The 12,751-nt window shown below is 45.4% G+C and overlaps 1 protein-coding gene across 3 annotated transcripts; it reads left to right on the forward strand.

Moving 5' to 3' along the window:
- Positions 1 to 432: 432 nt before the first annotated feature.
- OPALIN (oligodendrocytic myelin paranodal and inner loop protein) lies at positions 433 to 12,751 on the forward strand. Of its 3 annotated transcripts, XM_060643075.3 has the most exons (7): positions 433 to 1,003; positions 3,670 to 3,705; positions 6,595 to 6,756; positions 7,499 to 7,534; positions 8,568 to 8,687; positions 10,056 to 10,112; positions 12,489 to 12,751. In XM_060643075.3, the coding sequence occupies exons 3-7, from the start codon at positions 6,742 to 6,744 to the stop codon at positions 12,663 to 12,665; spliced, it is 405 nt and encodes a 134-aa protein (XP_060499058.1). In that variant the 5' UTR covers positions 433 to 1,003; positions 3,670 to 3,705; positions 6,595 to 6,741; the 3' UTR covers positions 12,666 to 12,751. The 3 variants fall into 3 exon arrangements, with proteins under 3 accessions (XP_060499058.1, XP_060499059.1, XP_060499057.1); XM_060643074.3 differs by lacking the exon at positions 6,595 to 6,756 and having other exon boundaries at positions 447 to 1,003; XM_060643076.3 differs by lacking the exons at positions 3,670 to 3,705; positions 6,595 to 6,756; positions 7,499 to 7,534 and having other exon boundaries at positions 436 to 1,003.

Here is a 12,751-nt window from a genome sequence, read left to right on the forward strand (position 1 = left end):
CTAAGGGTCACCTCTCAGGGCCATCTAGAACAACTGTTTACCAGTCACTCCGATCACTTCGTCTGTTCCTTTCCTAGGGGGTCTCCCTTGTTCCGATTGGGGTCTGCCTGCCCTTGCTGGAACATACATTCCTCAAGAGTTGGGGCCTCATTTGTCTTTATCACCAAGGCCCAGAACCATATCCAGAAAACCCCTCGACATACAGAAGCTGTCAAAAAGATTTGTTGAATCATGATGAATGCATTCATTTAAGTGACCAAATGTCTTGGTCATAATTGTGTTGTTTCGTTGGCATGGGACTCCAGCTCTGTCAGTGTTTTAAGGAAGCAAACTCTTAACAAAGAACTCACACAAAATATAAAGCATTCCATGTCAGCGGCTTCCTCCAGCTCTAGGAAGGTCCCCACTCAACACGTGAGAGCAGAAGGGGGGCGAGGTCAAACTCCCCACCAGGCAGCTCATTGACCAGGGAGTGTGTTCACTGCGGTCCCTCGAACACAGAGCAGGCTCCAACACCGTCACACGGGCATCCTCAGCGTTGATGCTGGTGGGGTGCTGACCCCATCATTGCCGGGACAGCGGTCAACACCGAAGCCTGCAGCAGGGGAGGGTGCGGCCAGCCTCGGCCTGTGTAACCCATTGTTTATAAAGAGCCACTGGCCGCAGAAGCCACCAAGCTCTCAAGCCAGCCGTGGGTTCTTTGCTGAGGAACGAGCCTGGAAAGTAAGAGAGAAAATGAAAACAAGGAGGGAGGCTGACCCGGGCCATACACGGTGACCATGAAGCAGGACGCCATCTCCCCGACGGGTGGGCGGAGGACTCGGCTACTCCCCTGGCCATACAAGGCTTGGCCAGAGCTCTCACGGGGCCACACCCCTTGTGTCACCCTTGCCCTCCCAGCTGGGTGCTCTACAGATGTGAGACACAAGCCAGTAACATCAGCAAGAAAGGAGCTTGCCGAGGGCGGCGTCTGGAGAAGGTTCTTGGGAGGCTGTCAGAAATGGTGAGTAAGGCTAGCATCTTTTCTCACCCTGCCTTCCTTCCTCACTATAAAAAAACAACTCCCAGGCATTTAAAGTTCACATCTCGTACTGCAAACGTGACTCTACTCTAGGTGCCGTGACTTCAAGGGACTTGGTGTTTTATTATTTTCCTATAAGCAAAATACTAATCATTAAATCAATTCTCCTCTAATATTTGCTGATCTCATCTTTCATTTTAATATTAACATTTTGTCTTTAAACCCTCCCCCCCAAACACACACACACACACAACAAGGGCTCAAAGCACATGTTTCAGCTAAATTTATTTCCCAGTTGAAGCAGGGAGTGTGATCCCCACCCTTCTCACTTGCTCAGTCCGCCTTCCGTTATGTGATCTGCAACATAGATACTGGCGAGTTGCATTGGAAGTGTTCTGATTTTCTTACTGACTTGTGACACATATTTGGGCGTGACTCAATCAAAAGAAGTTTGCTAAGTTAGAAGAGGCTTCTGTGGCTCCTTTATTAAAGAGGTTATTAGAAGGAGATGAATTCTGGCTTTGGAGTTAGGAAGATCTGTGATCTAACCAGACCCAGACCACTTGCCAGCAACCTATCTTGGTCTCGGTCCCCACACTCACCATGTAGGGACGATGGCCTTCCCCTTATGGGGCACTTATGCATGCGGTGTCTGACACACAGTGTCCCCTCAATAACAGTGAGTATGTCCTGTCTCTCCCTCCTTCCCCTCACAAATGGCAAACTCATAATGAGTGACACTTGACCGGTGAGCTCCTAATGTGCCTTCATCTGAAAATATTGTATGGTGCTTAGACCAGCAATAAGTGTATTGTGGCAAATCCCTGTACTTGGAATGTTGCTAATCTATGCATGCAATTCCATCCAGTAGGAACTTCCCAAGTGGCTTCCCTGTGCCCTGCTCCATGCTGGCCAGGCCTTAAAGAACGTGACACCGCGTGACTCCCCCCACCCCTACACACCTAGAGTATTTTACAGTTTGGAAGGAGCAGTTACAGATGTTGTTTCCTTTGGGCTTATCCTGCGAGATGGGCAGGGCGAGTTAACATTATCCTTCTTTTAAGGATGCAAAAACTGAGCCTGGGAGAATAAAGTTGCTGGGAGGAAGTGGAGACCAGAGAGTCTGAGTCACTTTTCCAAGGTCACACAGTTACTAAGTGGCTGAGTCTGGACTGGAATCCAGATCAGGAGACTCCAAGCCTCAGCCCACCCAGCTGCCTCTCTGAAGGGTACTGTGTCAGATTCTCCCCCCCCACCCCAAATGTATGTGATGTTTTTCTTTCCACGAGGGCAGCATACTGTGTCTCTACAAAATATGAATGTCTTTCTGGAATTGGCCAAAATCTTCGTCATCCAGATATTGATAAACAGCACATGCAATGGCCCACTTGCTGCCCCCCCTTTTGCTTCCCCCCAAAGGAAGCTTTGTCTTGGGCCTGCTGACATCAGTACCCAGTATTCACTGATGAGATAAGGCTCTGGGCAGCTGTGTTCAATACCGTGACCACCGAGAGTCCTTGCAGCATCTCTGGGCTTGGTTGGTATTGGCCTGAAGGGCAGTGGTTAGGAGCCTTGAGCAAGAAGACCCCGACCTAAGGTGGCCCAGATATTCCCCTTGCTCTAACATTGTCCCAGAAGAGTGTCTATCTTGGTCTCGGTAAAGAGCAGCCTGAAAGAGTGGCATTGGCTAGCCCAAGCTGAGGTGACAGAGCATGGGGAGAGGGAGGAGGAAGCAGCCGCTGGAGGCTCTGGGCAGGCTCACGACTTGGCGCCTCAGTGAGCTCACAGTCTTTCAGTATGGCTCCACATTTGGGGGAGAGGTGAGGCTGGGTGCTGACTGAGGGGGTGTGCAGAGGGTTTACCCTCTCCTCTGTTGTCCTGAGTAGCTACACTTCAGCCCGCAACCTGTGCCTGAGACCCAGCACAAACTAAAGCCTTGTCTTTCTCAGGTTCTGCCTCCTGGGAACGGGGTTAAGGAGCAGGTGTTCTTGTTGGAGCATGACCCTTGGGGGTCTTACTTCCTACCCCCAACAGAAAGTACCAAATGCTTTTAAACTCATGCAATTCCCTTGGGGCGCTTGGGTGGCTCAGTCAGTTGAGCATCTGACTCTTGATTTCAGCTCAGGTCACGATCCCAGGGTCTTGGGATCAAGCCCCACCTTGGGCTTTGGGCTGGGCATGGAGCCTGCTTGAGATTCTCTCTCTCTCCCTCTGCCCCTTTCCCCTGCTCTCTCTCTCTCTCTCAAGTAAAAAAGTAAAAACGCACACAATTCCCTCCCTAAAAGGAGTTCTGGGGAAAAACAACTTTCAGCACTTTGCTGAATTTTTAGTACTGTCTTTGCTGCCCTCTGTGTTGGGACCCCTCAGCCAATCACTGGCTGGTCCCTTAATCTGACCTTGGCTGGGGGTCTGAGGAGGGGAGAGGGGGTCGAGGTTGACTTGATATTGAGGGAGGAACTCCTGATCCCAGCCTCCTCTGCTCCCTTTCTGTCTTTGGAGATGGAGATTGGGAGCAGAAATTGGGAGGTGACTGAGCCTGTGGAATTAGTAAGTTTTCTTGTGACCCACCAAGGTGAGTGACAGTTGGTAGGGGGTCTGGAGCCTGACTGACCATTCCTGGAGCCTTAATATTTCCTTCTCTCCTCCAGAGTTTCTCACTGAACTTCACACTGCCGACCAACACGGTAAGTGCAGCGGGCCCCGGGCACCAGGCAAGTCAGCACATCTGACTGGGGGTGGGGAGGGGGGCAGAGCACATCACACAGAGCTCACGCCAGGGGATAAGTGGACGGTTGTCAGAGGACTTATGAATAGTTGGGGGGGGGGCACTGAGACAAATGTTTCAATTATAAAAATTATAAATACTTTTTTTTTTAGAGAGAGAGAGTGTGAGCAGGGGAGAGGGGCAGAGGAAGACAGAGAGAGAGAGAGAGAGAGAGAGAGAGAGAGAAACAGAGAGAGAGACAGAGACAGAGAGAGACAGAGAATATTAAGCAGGCTCCACACTCAGCACAGAGCCTGATGCAGGGCTCGATCCCATGACTCTGGGATCATGGCCTGAGCTCAAATCAGGAATTGGAAGCTCAACCGACTGAGCCACCCGGGCACCCCTAAATAAATATTTTAAAAGGAAAATAGAAAAAAAATCAAAACACCTAAATTCCCATCAGCGGAAAACCTTGGTGCTTCTCCTTCTAGTCCTGTTTGACTTTACGTATATTTTGACTTTTGTTGTCTCTGTACCACACATGATTTTATACAGATTCTGTGATAAAAATTTTCCATCAGCCTTTATAACCGTAACTGAGGATAGTCACATGGTATTCCTTCAAGTGAATTATCTCTTTAATCGATTAACCACAATTAGGAATAATTTTGTCATAAAAATTGTTATAGCTAAATCCTTGTCTGCATTTCCTTAGTGTATGTTCTAGAAGGGGCATTGTTGGGGCGACAAGAATGAACAGTTTATGGCTCTCGAGTCTGGCCTGTAGTTGCAAGTCAAACGGAGATTGTCGGTTGATGATGGCGTAGAGTCTCAGCCCATAGCCGCTCTTCTGTCTTCTGTCCTCCTGTTGTGTGGAGATAACGCAGCCAGGGTTGTTTTCTGACCAGTGGTGCTGCCATGATGGAGCTAGGCACTTTCCCGGCCCAGATTTTTAGTGGGTTTAGCTGTGCCAAACTTTTCTGGTAAGTTACATGGTGATTCAAAGAGAATAAACTGCATTTACCTGATTGGAGGATGCCTAAGCCAGGGTTCATTTTTAAAAAAAATTTTTTTAATGTTTATTTATTTTTGAGAGAGAGAGACAGAGCACGAGCGAGGGAGGGGCAGAGAGAGGGGTAGACAGTTCAAAGCAGGCTCCGGGCTCCGAGCTGTCAGCACAGAGCCCCACCTGGGGCTTGAACTCATGAACTGTGAGACCGTGACCTGAGCTGAAGTTGGTTGCGTAACCTACTGAGACATCCAGGTGCCCCAGCCAGTGTTCGTTTTTACTGTAACTTAGGGGCACAGCCCGGAAAGCAGTGGAAAGGTGCCACCTTGTGACTCACGGCCTGCCTTCTGGTGCCCGCTCCCGGCCGCCCTGGATCTCTGTACCTCACCTCCCCGGGCACCCACCCTGCCCTCCTGGCAGAGGCCTGACTTGCTCTGCTCCCTGCTTCAGCCTCTGCCTGTTGTCCTCACACAAACGTCCCTATTCCTTCTTCACCTGTCAAAACCTTGTAATGTGATCACCGCTGGAACATTCTCCCAGCTGCTTTTTCCTCCAGAGAAATCAGCAGGTGTATAGAGACCCCAGGTTCTGTCTAATCCTGGCTTGGCTTAGCCTATGAAGGTAACTCAGAGAAGCAAGAGGCCATTGCTCGGGGCAGCGGTGGTGAGTGGGGGGTAGGGCGGATGCCTTTATGATGCTAGTCGTCACCTTTTGTAGTACTTTCTTTGTTAGTAGCCCATTTCTCTGAGGACTGTCCCCTCCTCCTATGTAGGGCAAACGACCATCCCGGTTAGTCTGGGACTGTCTGGTTTCAGCACGGATGTCCTACATCCTGGGCAAGTTCTCCAGGTGGTTGGTCATCCTACCCAGCAGTTATATTCTCCTGCATGAGCTCCCCTTGTGGTGTGAATGACCCGGAGTGCCGGTGCCCCGGGAGGTAGGGGAGAGGTACACCTGGCTCATCAGAGCCTGTCTGCAGGGGGTTTGGAACAGGGCACACACGCAAGTCGGTCTCTGCTGAACAGTACTGGAAGGTCAAGTACAAACACTGGGTTGGGGTGCTGCATTTGGTCATGGAAGGCAGTGTAGCACCGCGGTTAAGGGCATGGACCCTGGAGCCAGAGCACCTGGCACCCACCACTTAGGGCTGTGTGACCTCACACAAGTGGCTTCACTTCTCTGTGCGTCACTCCTCTCATCTGTAAACCGGGAGTCATTATTGTCCTTCTTCATGAGCTGTTGTGAAGAATAAATGAGCCAATACAGGAGAAGTACTTGAACAGGCACTTAGTAAGTTCTCCCTAATTGTTAGCGGGCACAATTAGCAGAGCAGAAAAACCCATCTGGAGACAGAAAGAAGGAAGCAAACAAGCAGAGAGGAGTGCATGTGAAAGGTTAGGATGCCCAGGAGAGATGGAGAGATCCCACAAGGGATGGCTCCAGTCCCCAGAGAAGCCAGATGCCCGCTAGCCTTTGGCTCCACGCGGCATCCCGGCATCTTTAGAGGTAACTCTTTTTTTTTTTCTTTTTGCCAAAGCCAGCCCAAGTGAATTTCTAAAATCTAAAGACAGAACATCTTACCTGAAACAATATTGGACTCTTCCACCACTCTGAGAAACAGAACACTTTTGGCAGATAGCAGCATTAAAGTGGTACTGAGGGTCGGGGCGGGGGCGGAGTCTGTGTTTAGGTACAAGTGTAACCATTTAAGTATAAATCCCCCCTCTGATGGGAGCTCTTTGAGAAAGAGACTTGGGCTTGGAATTCAAACACCCAAGTGAGATTCGATTTATAGTTACCCCTGGAACCTTGGAAAAGACCCATCACTTCTCTAAGATCTATTTCATTTTCTGCAAGATGGAGACAGTAAGTAAAAGCCCAGGCCCCAGGGACTCCAGCGTGCTCACTGAGGTTGATGATGAAGTAAATAACAGGTCTGACCAGAACTTTGCCAAGTTCAAGTGAAAGACAAAAGCATACACTTCTGGTGCTCACTGGACCCTCATGACAACCCTAGAGGTAGGTACTAACATCCTTATTTTGAAGATGAAGAAATGAGGCCCCTTCGCATGAGTTGAGAAATCACCATTTAACTCTGGACACATGTGAGCCAGGGACGTATGCTTTTAACCTCACAGGGCACAACTTAGTGTAGTTTACGCCGGTTAGTGGCTAACGTGGAACTCTGTCCCTTGAGATTTCTTGATCTGGGCAAGACTCTCACCTGAAATATCTCATAAATGGATGAAATCTGGTTCCCCCACTTGAGTGGAGCTATGAACTGGTCACATGTATTCACAGAGATTCACAACTTCAGCTATCCCCCAAAGCTATTTGCTTTGTTGCATATTTGAAAACAGGTAAGGCTTCCTTAAAGAAACTTGCGTCCACCAGTATTAATATTTGTTTCCTTTCTAGCAATGGGCACAAGTGGTCCAGAGCCTGATGGAAAGGCTGTGGGGGCTAGGGACAGAAGAAAGCTTTTTTGAGTTGTAAAACGCTATATTGCACATCCACAGGGTGAATAAGAAAGACACCACCAGAATTTCTGAATTCTCTCTCCTTATAGCCAAATTTCATTCCTTCTTACCTAGAAAGCAACCAAGAAAGGTTCTATTTGGCAGTTATTGCCATATGTTATCTTCAATAGAAAGTTTAGCAAAGGGGTAAACTTTAGGCATGATCGCTTAACCTTTGATGGACTGTCTTGTATGATGTGCAGATTTCGTTTCTTTAAGATGTGTGTTCTTTTTTCACGCAGACTTCCTCCCCAGTTGTTACAGGTGGGAAAGAAGCAGTAAGTATATCCCTAAATTATGGAGCCTTGGTTTGGTCACTTATAAGAAGGAAATAATAATGTTCCAGCCATTTCCTACCTTTGTTTTAAAGATTAAAGTTCGATATGTCACGAAGCACAGAAGGCGGCTAAACAATTATCCTTGTGACCAACTCAGCTTAAAAATGAAGGAGAGCATGCAAAAGTCACAGACAGATTTCACGAAGTGTTAAGCGGGAAAAGCTGGACACGAAAGAGTACATACGTTTCATGTGCATCTAGATGACGTGGGCAAACAGAGGCAAAACTAACATATGGTGATGGATTTCAGGATAGTGGTTACACATGCTGGGAGCATGGGCAGCTTCAGGGCTTCCGGCAGTGTTTTGTGTTTTCATCTGGGTGCTGGTTACCTGTGTGAGATCATCATGCGAAAAGCCATCCAGCTATATATTTATGATTTATATAGTTTCCTGTATGTATGTTATATATGAGAGCTGAGCGTTTATAGGGATTCTGCAGATCATCTTTGATATTTCCAGATAATCTATAAATCTGAAAACTTATGTGGATACAAGGATGGCTGTTTCCACTCAGATTGAAGCAAAATGGACATTTGAAAATTAATTGCTTAATGCATATACTGTAAATGAATTTAAAAATTCACGTCCGAATGATGTGGAATATAACTTTTCACTTTTTGCCAAATTGATAGGTTAAAATAGTATCTAATAGCTGTTTTGAATTGTTTCTCAGCTTTTGCTATGTTGATGAGACATCTGTACCTCTGTTTATAGGAATGGTCTGTTCATATCCTTTGCCCATTTTCCTACCTGATTATCACCCTTTTTCCATTGGTTTAAACTGTGTAAATTAAGTCCACGAGTCATTTGTCATGGATGTTGTGAACATTTTTTCACAGTATTTTATTATCCATTGATTTAGTATATGACACTTAGAGGCCATGTGGGGGGTTGCTTTGTTTTATTTTTAATCAATGGAACTTTCCCTTTATTCTTGGAGGAACTGACTCTGCCCTTCTCTCTTTTGCCAGGACTGTGGGCCTTCTCTTGGGTTAGCAGCCGGCATCCCGTCCCTGGTGGCCACAGCCCTGCTGGTGGCTTTACTGTTTATACTGATTCGCCGAAGAAGCAGCAGCAAGGAGTCCGCCGAGGTGATCAGCAGCTTCTTTGGTTCTAGATATAGTAGCAGGAATCAGTATTTCAGTGAACTGGCTTTGGGCTGAGGGTGTCAGAATCCAAATCTGTTTTCTGGGGACACGATGGTGAACGTTCCTGTCCCTCCATTTCTATCGCAGACTGAAGATAGTACAACTCCAGGCAGAGCTGATGTGTCACACAACCTTCGCTTCAGGAAATCTGTGGCAACAAGGATAGTATCTGGGGTGGCAAAAAGTGGCAGTGGAGAGGGACGTGTGTTGCCATGGCAAACACACGTCTGTACCGTGGGTGTGTTCTCTAAAGTTGAGAAACTAAAGGGCACGGGCTTCATAGAGAGAGTGGAAATAATCTCAGGAAAGATAGGAGGTGAACAGGTGCCGACATGTCTATGGTGAGGACATGTCCACAGGCATGGGGCTCTGTTGCCCTTTGCCCTTTTTGTACATCTGAGCACACATCAGTCACAAGGGAATCTACCAACTCCACCCCTCCAAATGCCGGATTGCTCTGGAGACCGTGCTCAGAATTCAAAGGCCCCCCCCAGACCACTATCCAAGAAGCTTCTGTGGTTATAATACAACGGTGTCGTGTGGACTCTGGGTTCTAATTCCGTCCTCTATTTATGAACAGTCCTGGTTGTTCTCATATTAATAAACATTAACGTGAGATAGACAATCGAGGCTCTACCCCGGGCTCTGCCACTTTATGAGTTATATGATCCTGAACAAGAGCTTCCACATTTTCTGTGCCTTGGTTCGCTCTACTCCAAAATAGGGGTCAGAAAAACTGCCTTCCCTATTTTAAGAGGTAGGCAAAGTTGTCAAGATGGACTAGGATTATGGTTGTAAAGATGTGTTGACAAGCTGTAAACTTTAAACATATTAAGACATATTATGGTTGTTGGTGGTGTTGTTAATATTTAAATCATAGCTTCTCCAATGCACTTTAAAATCACCTAGGAGGCTACAAAAATACCAATCACCAAAACCAATTAAATTAGCACCTCTGGACAATAGAGCTACGGCATGGAGAATTTTAAATATATACTAAGGTAAAGAGAATGGTATAATGAACTCAATTATCAAAACGTGGCCAATCTTGTTTGACCTCTGCTCCCGCCCACTTCTCCCCACTGTCAACCTGGGATTCTTTTCGAAGTAACTTACAATGATATTTCTCATTTATGGAATTTTTGAGGGGGTGGTTATTATCTGTTTGCTTACTTTGTTTTGTTTTTAAAGCTTTCTGATGATTCTTATGTGCGTGCAGGTTTAAGAACCATTGGTTTTAATCATGGTCATGGGCGAATGCTGGGATCCTTCATTTATTCTTTCCTTTTAAATGTATTTTTACCAACTTAGGAAAGTGAGAGGCCATGTGAAATTTCAGAAATCTATGACAATCCCAAGATTGCTGAGGTAAGAACTCTTGTTTAAAATCACTGTAGATCATAGATACAGTAAGCAAGCTAAGGGTTTTTAAGCCGTCCACGTACAGGAGAAGTACCGTGTGAGCACGTGTGGAAAAGAGGTGGCCCAGGGAAGCTCAGGCACAAAGGAGGTTCTCACTGTGTGTTTATTGGCTGGACAGGAATTCAGGGTTGATTGAATATTAGAAAGCCAATTTAGGGACACCTGGGTGGCTTAGTTAGGTGTCTGACTCTTGATCTCAGCTCAGGTCATGATCTCACAGTTTGTGACATCGAGCCCTGTGTCGGGCACTGGGCTGACAGCAAGGAGCCTGCGTGGGATTCTCTCTCTCTCTCTCTTTCTCTCTCCATCAGTCTCTTAGCCCCTCCCCCACTCATGCTTACACACTCTCTCAAAACAAACTTTAAAAAAAGAAAATCAATATTATTTATTTCACTGACAAATTAAAAGAGAAAAATTGTATGACCATCTCAACAGAAGACAGTCCAAATAAATTAAACAGCCATTTGTGATGTGAACTCTTAGCAAACTGAAACTAGCATAGGAACTTCCTTAACCTGAAAGAAGACATCTTTTTACAAATTTACAGCAAACGGATCTAAAGGTAAAATATTAATGAATTCTCTTTAAGATTGGAAACAAAACAAGGATGATCTATTCAATACTGAATTCTATTCAGTACTGTACTTTAGGTCCTAGTCAATGCAGTAGGATAAGAAAAAGAAGTAGAGGGGCGCCTGGGTGGCTCAGTCGGTTGAGCGTCTGACTTCGGCTCAGGTCGTGATCTCGTGGTTCATGAGTTCGAGCCCACATCGGGCTCTGGTGCTGACAGCTTGGAGCCTGGAGCCTGCTTCAGATTCTGTGTCCCCCTTTCTCTTGCCTCACCCCGGCTTGTGCTCTCTCTCTGTCTTTCAAAAATGAATAAACATTAAAAAAAAAAAGAAGTAGAAATTAACTTGAGAGGGGGAGATTCTTTCACAATGTGTACATATATCAAATAATTACATCATACTCCTTAAACATCTTACAATTTTGTTTGTCAATTATACCTCAATAAATACTAAAAAAGATAGAATAAAGAAGAAAAAGAAGTAGAAATTGTAAGACTGGAAAAGAAGAAACAGAATGTCATTATTTCCAGATGATATGATTATCTACATAGAAAAGCCAAAGTATCTACAGATAAATTATTAGAATTAAGGAAAGACTTTAACAAGTTGCCTGGATATGAGATCAATATACAAAAGCAATTTGCATTTCTAAAAATCATTAACAACCAATGGAAAAAGTAATTTTTAAAAATGCCATTTTGTAGAGGTATTAAAAATATGTACACTGCTAAGGAATAAATCTAACAAAAACTGGAACCCCTTTATGGGGAATAATAAAACTTCAGTAAAAGATATTAAATAGGACCTAAATAACGGGAGTTACATACCACGCTTCTGGATAGAAAGACTCAAGAGGTAAAGATGTCAAACAACCTCAAATCAATCTATAGATAAATATGGATTCCAATACAAATCCCAACAGATTTTTTTACAGGGAACTCAATAAAAGGCTACTAAAACCTGTATGGAAGAAGGCAGGGAAAAAATTTTAAATAGCAATGAATGGACAGAATGAAGAGAAAACAAATAGGAAGATGGTACATTTAAACTCAACCACATCAGTGAGTTCATTAAATGTAAATGGTATAGGGACACCTGGGTGGCTCAGTTGGTTGACTCTTGATTTTGTCCCGGGTCATGATCCCAGGGTCTTGAGATCAAGCCCTTCATTGGGCTCTACACTGAGCATGGAGCCTGCTTGAGAGTCTCTGCCGCCCCCCTCTCTCCCTCCCTCCCTCTACCCCTCTCCCCTGCTTACACTCTCTTCCTCTCTCTCTCTCTCTCTCTAAAAAAAAAATCTGCAAAATATTTTTAAAAATGTAAATAGTCTAAATATCCCAATTAAAAGGCAGAGATATAAAAATCAAAACTTACATCAGATTGAATATAAAAACAAGATCCAACCAAATACTGCCTGCAAAAACTCAATTTAAATATCAAGACAGTAATAAATTAAAGGTGAAAGGAATGAAAAAGAAACACCATGCTAACATGAAACAAAAGAGAGTGGAGTGGCCAGAAAAAAACCTGCCAAGGCACTAAGCTTGGCAATTATAGGCCTCTCCTCATTTGTTTTCTGTCTCTCAAGGATCACATCCTTTCATGCCTGATGTCCAGCGTCTTGAAAACTTGTTTTAAATGGTTTTTTTTGGACTTCTGGTTGTTCAGGCGGGAGGGTAAATCTGGTTGCTGTTTGGCCAGAAGCAGAGGTCTTTCTTTGCTCTATTTTTGAAAACCTGTTTGTTTTCTCAAGAATCCTAGGAGGTCACCCACACATGAGAAGAACATTACGGGAGCAGAAGAAGCCCACATATATGTGAGGACTGTAGCAGGAAGTGAGGAACCCATGCATGACACTTACCGTCCTACTGTTGAAACGGAGAGAAGAAGGGGATTGTGGTGGCTTATGCCCAGACTGAGTCTGGAATGATGCATTTCAGTCAAGGAGAAGATATGGAGCTGGAACAGAGCTGAAAACCCATGGATTTTTGCTCGGAATGAGGAGAGATGCCAAGC

This window comes from Panthera onca, chromosome D2 (genome assembly GCF_046562875.1).
Source record: "Panthera onca isolate mPanOnc1 chromosome D2, mPanOnc1 haplotype 2, whole genome shotgun sequence".
NCBI classification, from domain to species: Eukaryota; Metazoa; Chordata; class Mammalia; order Carnivora; family Felidae; genus Panthera; species Panthera onca.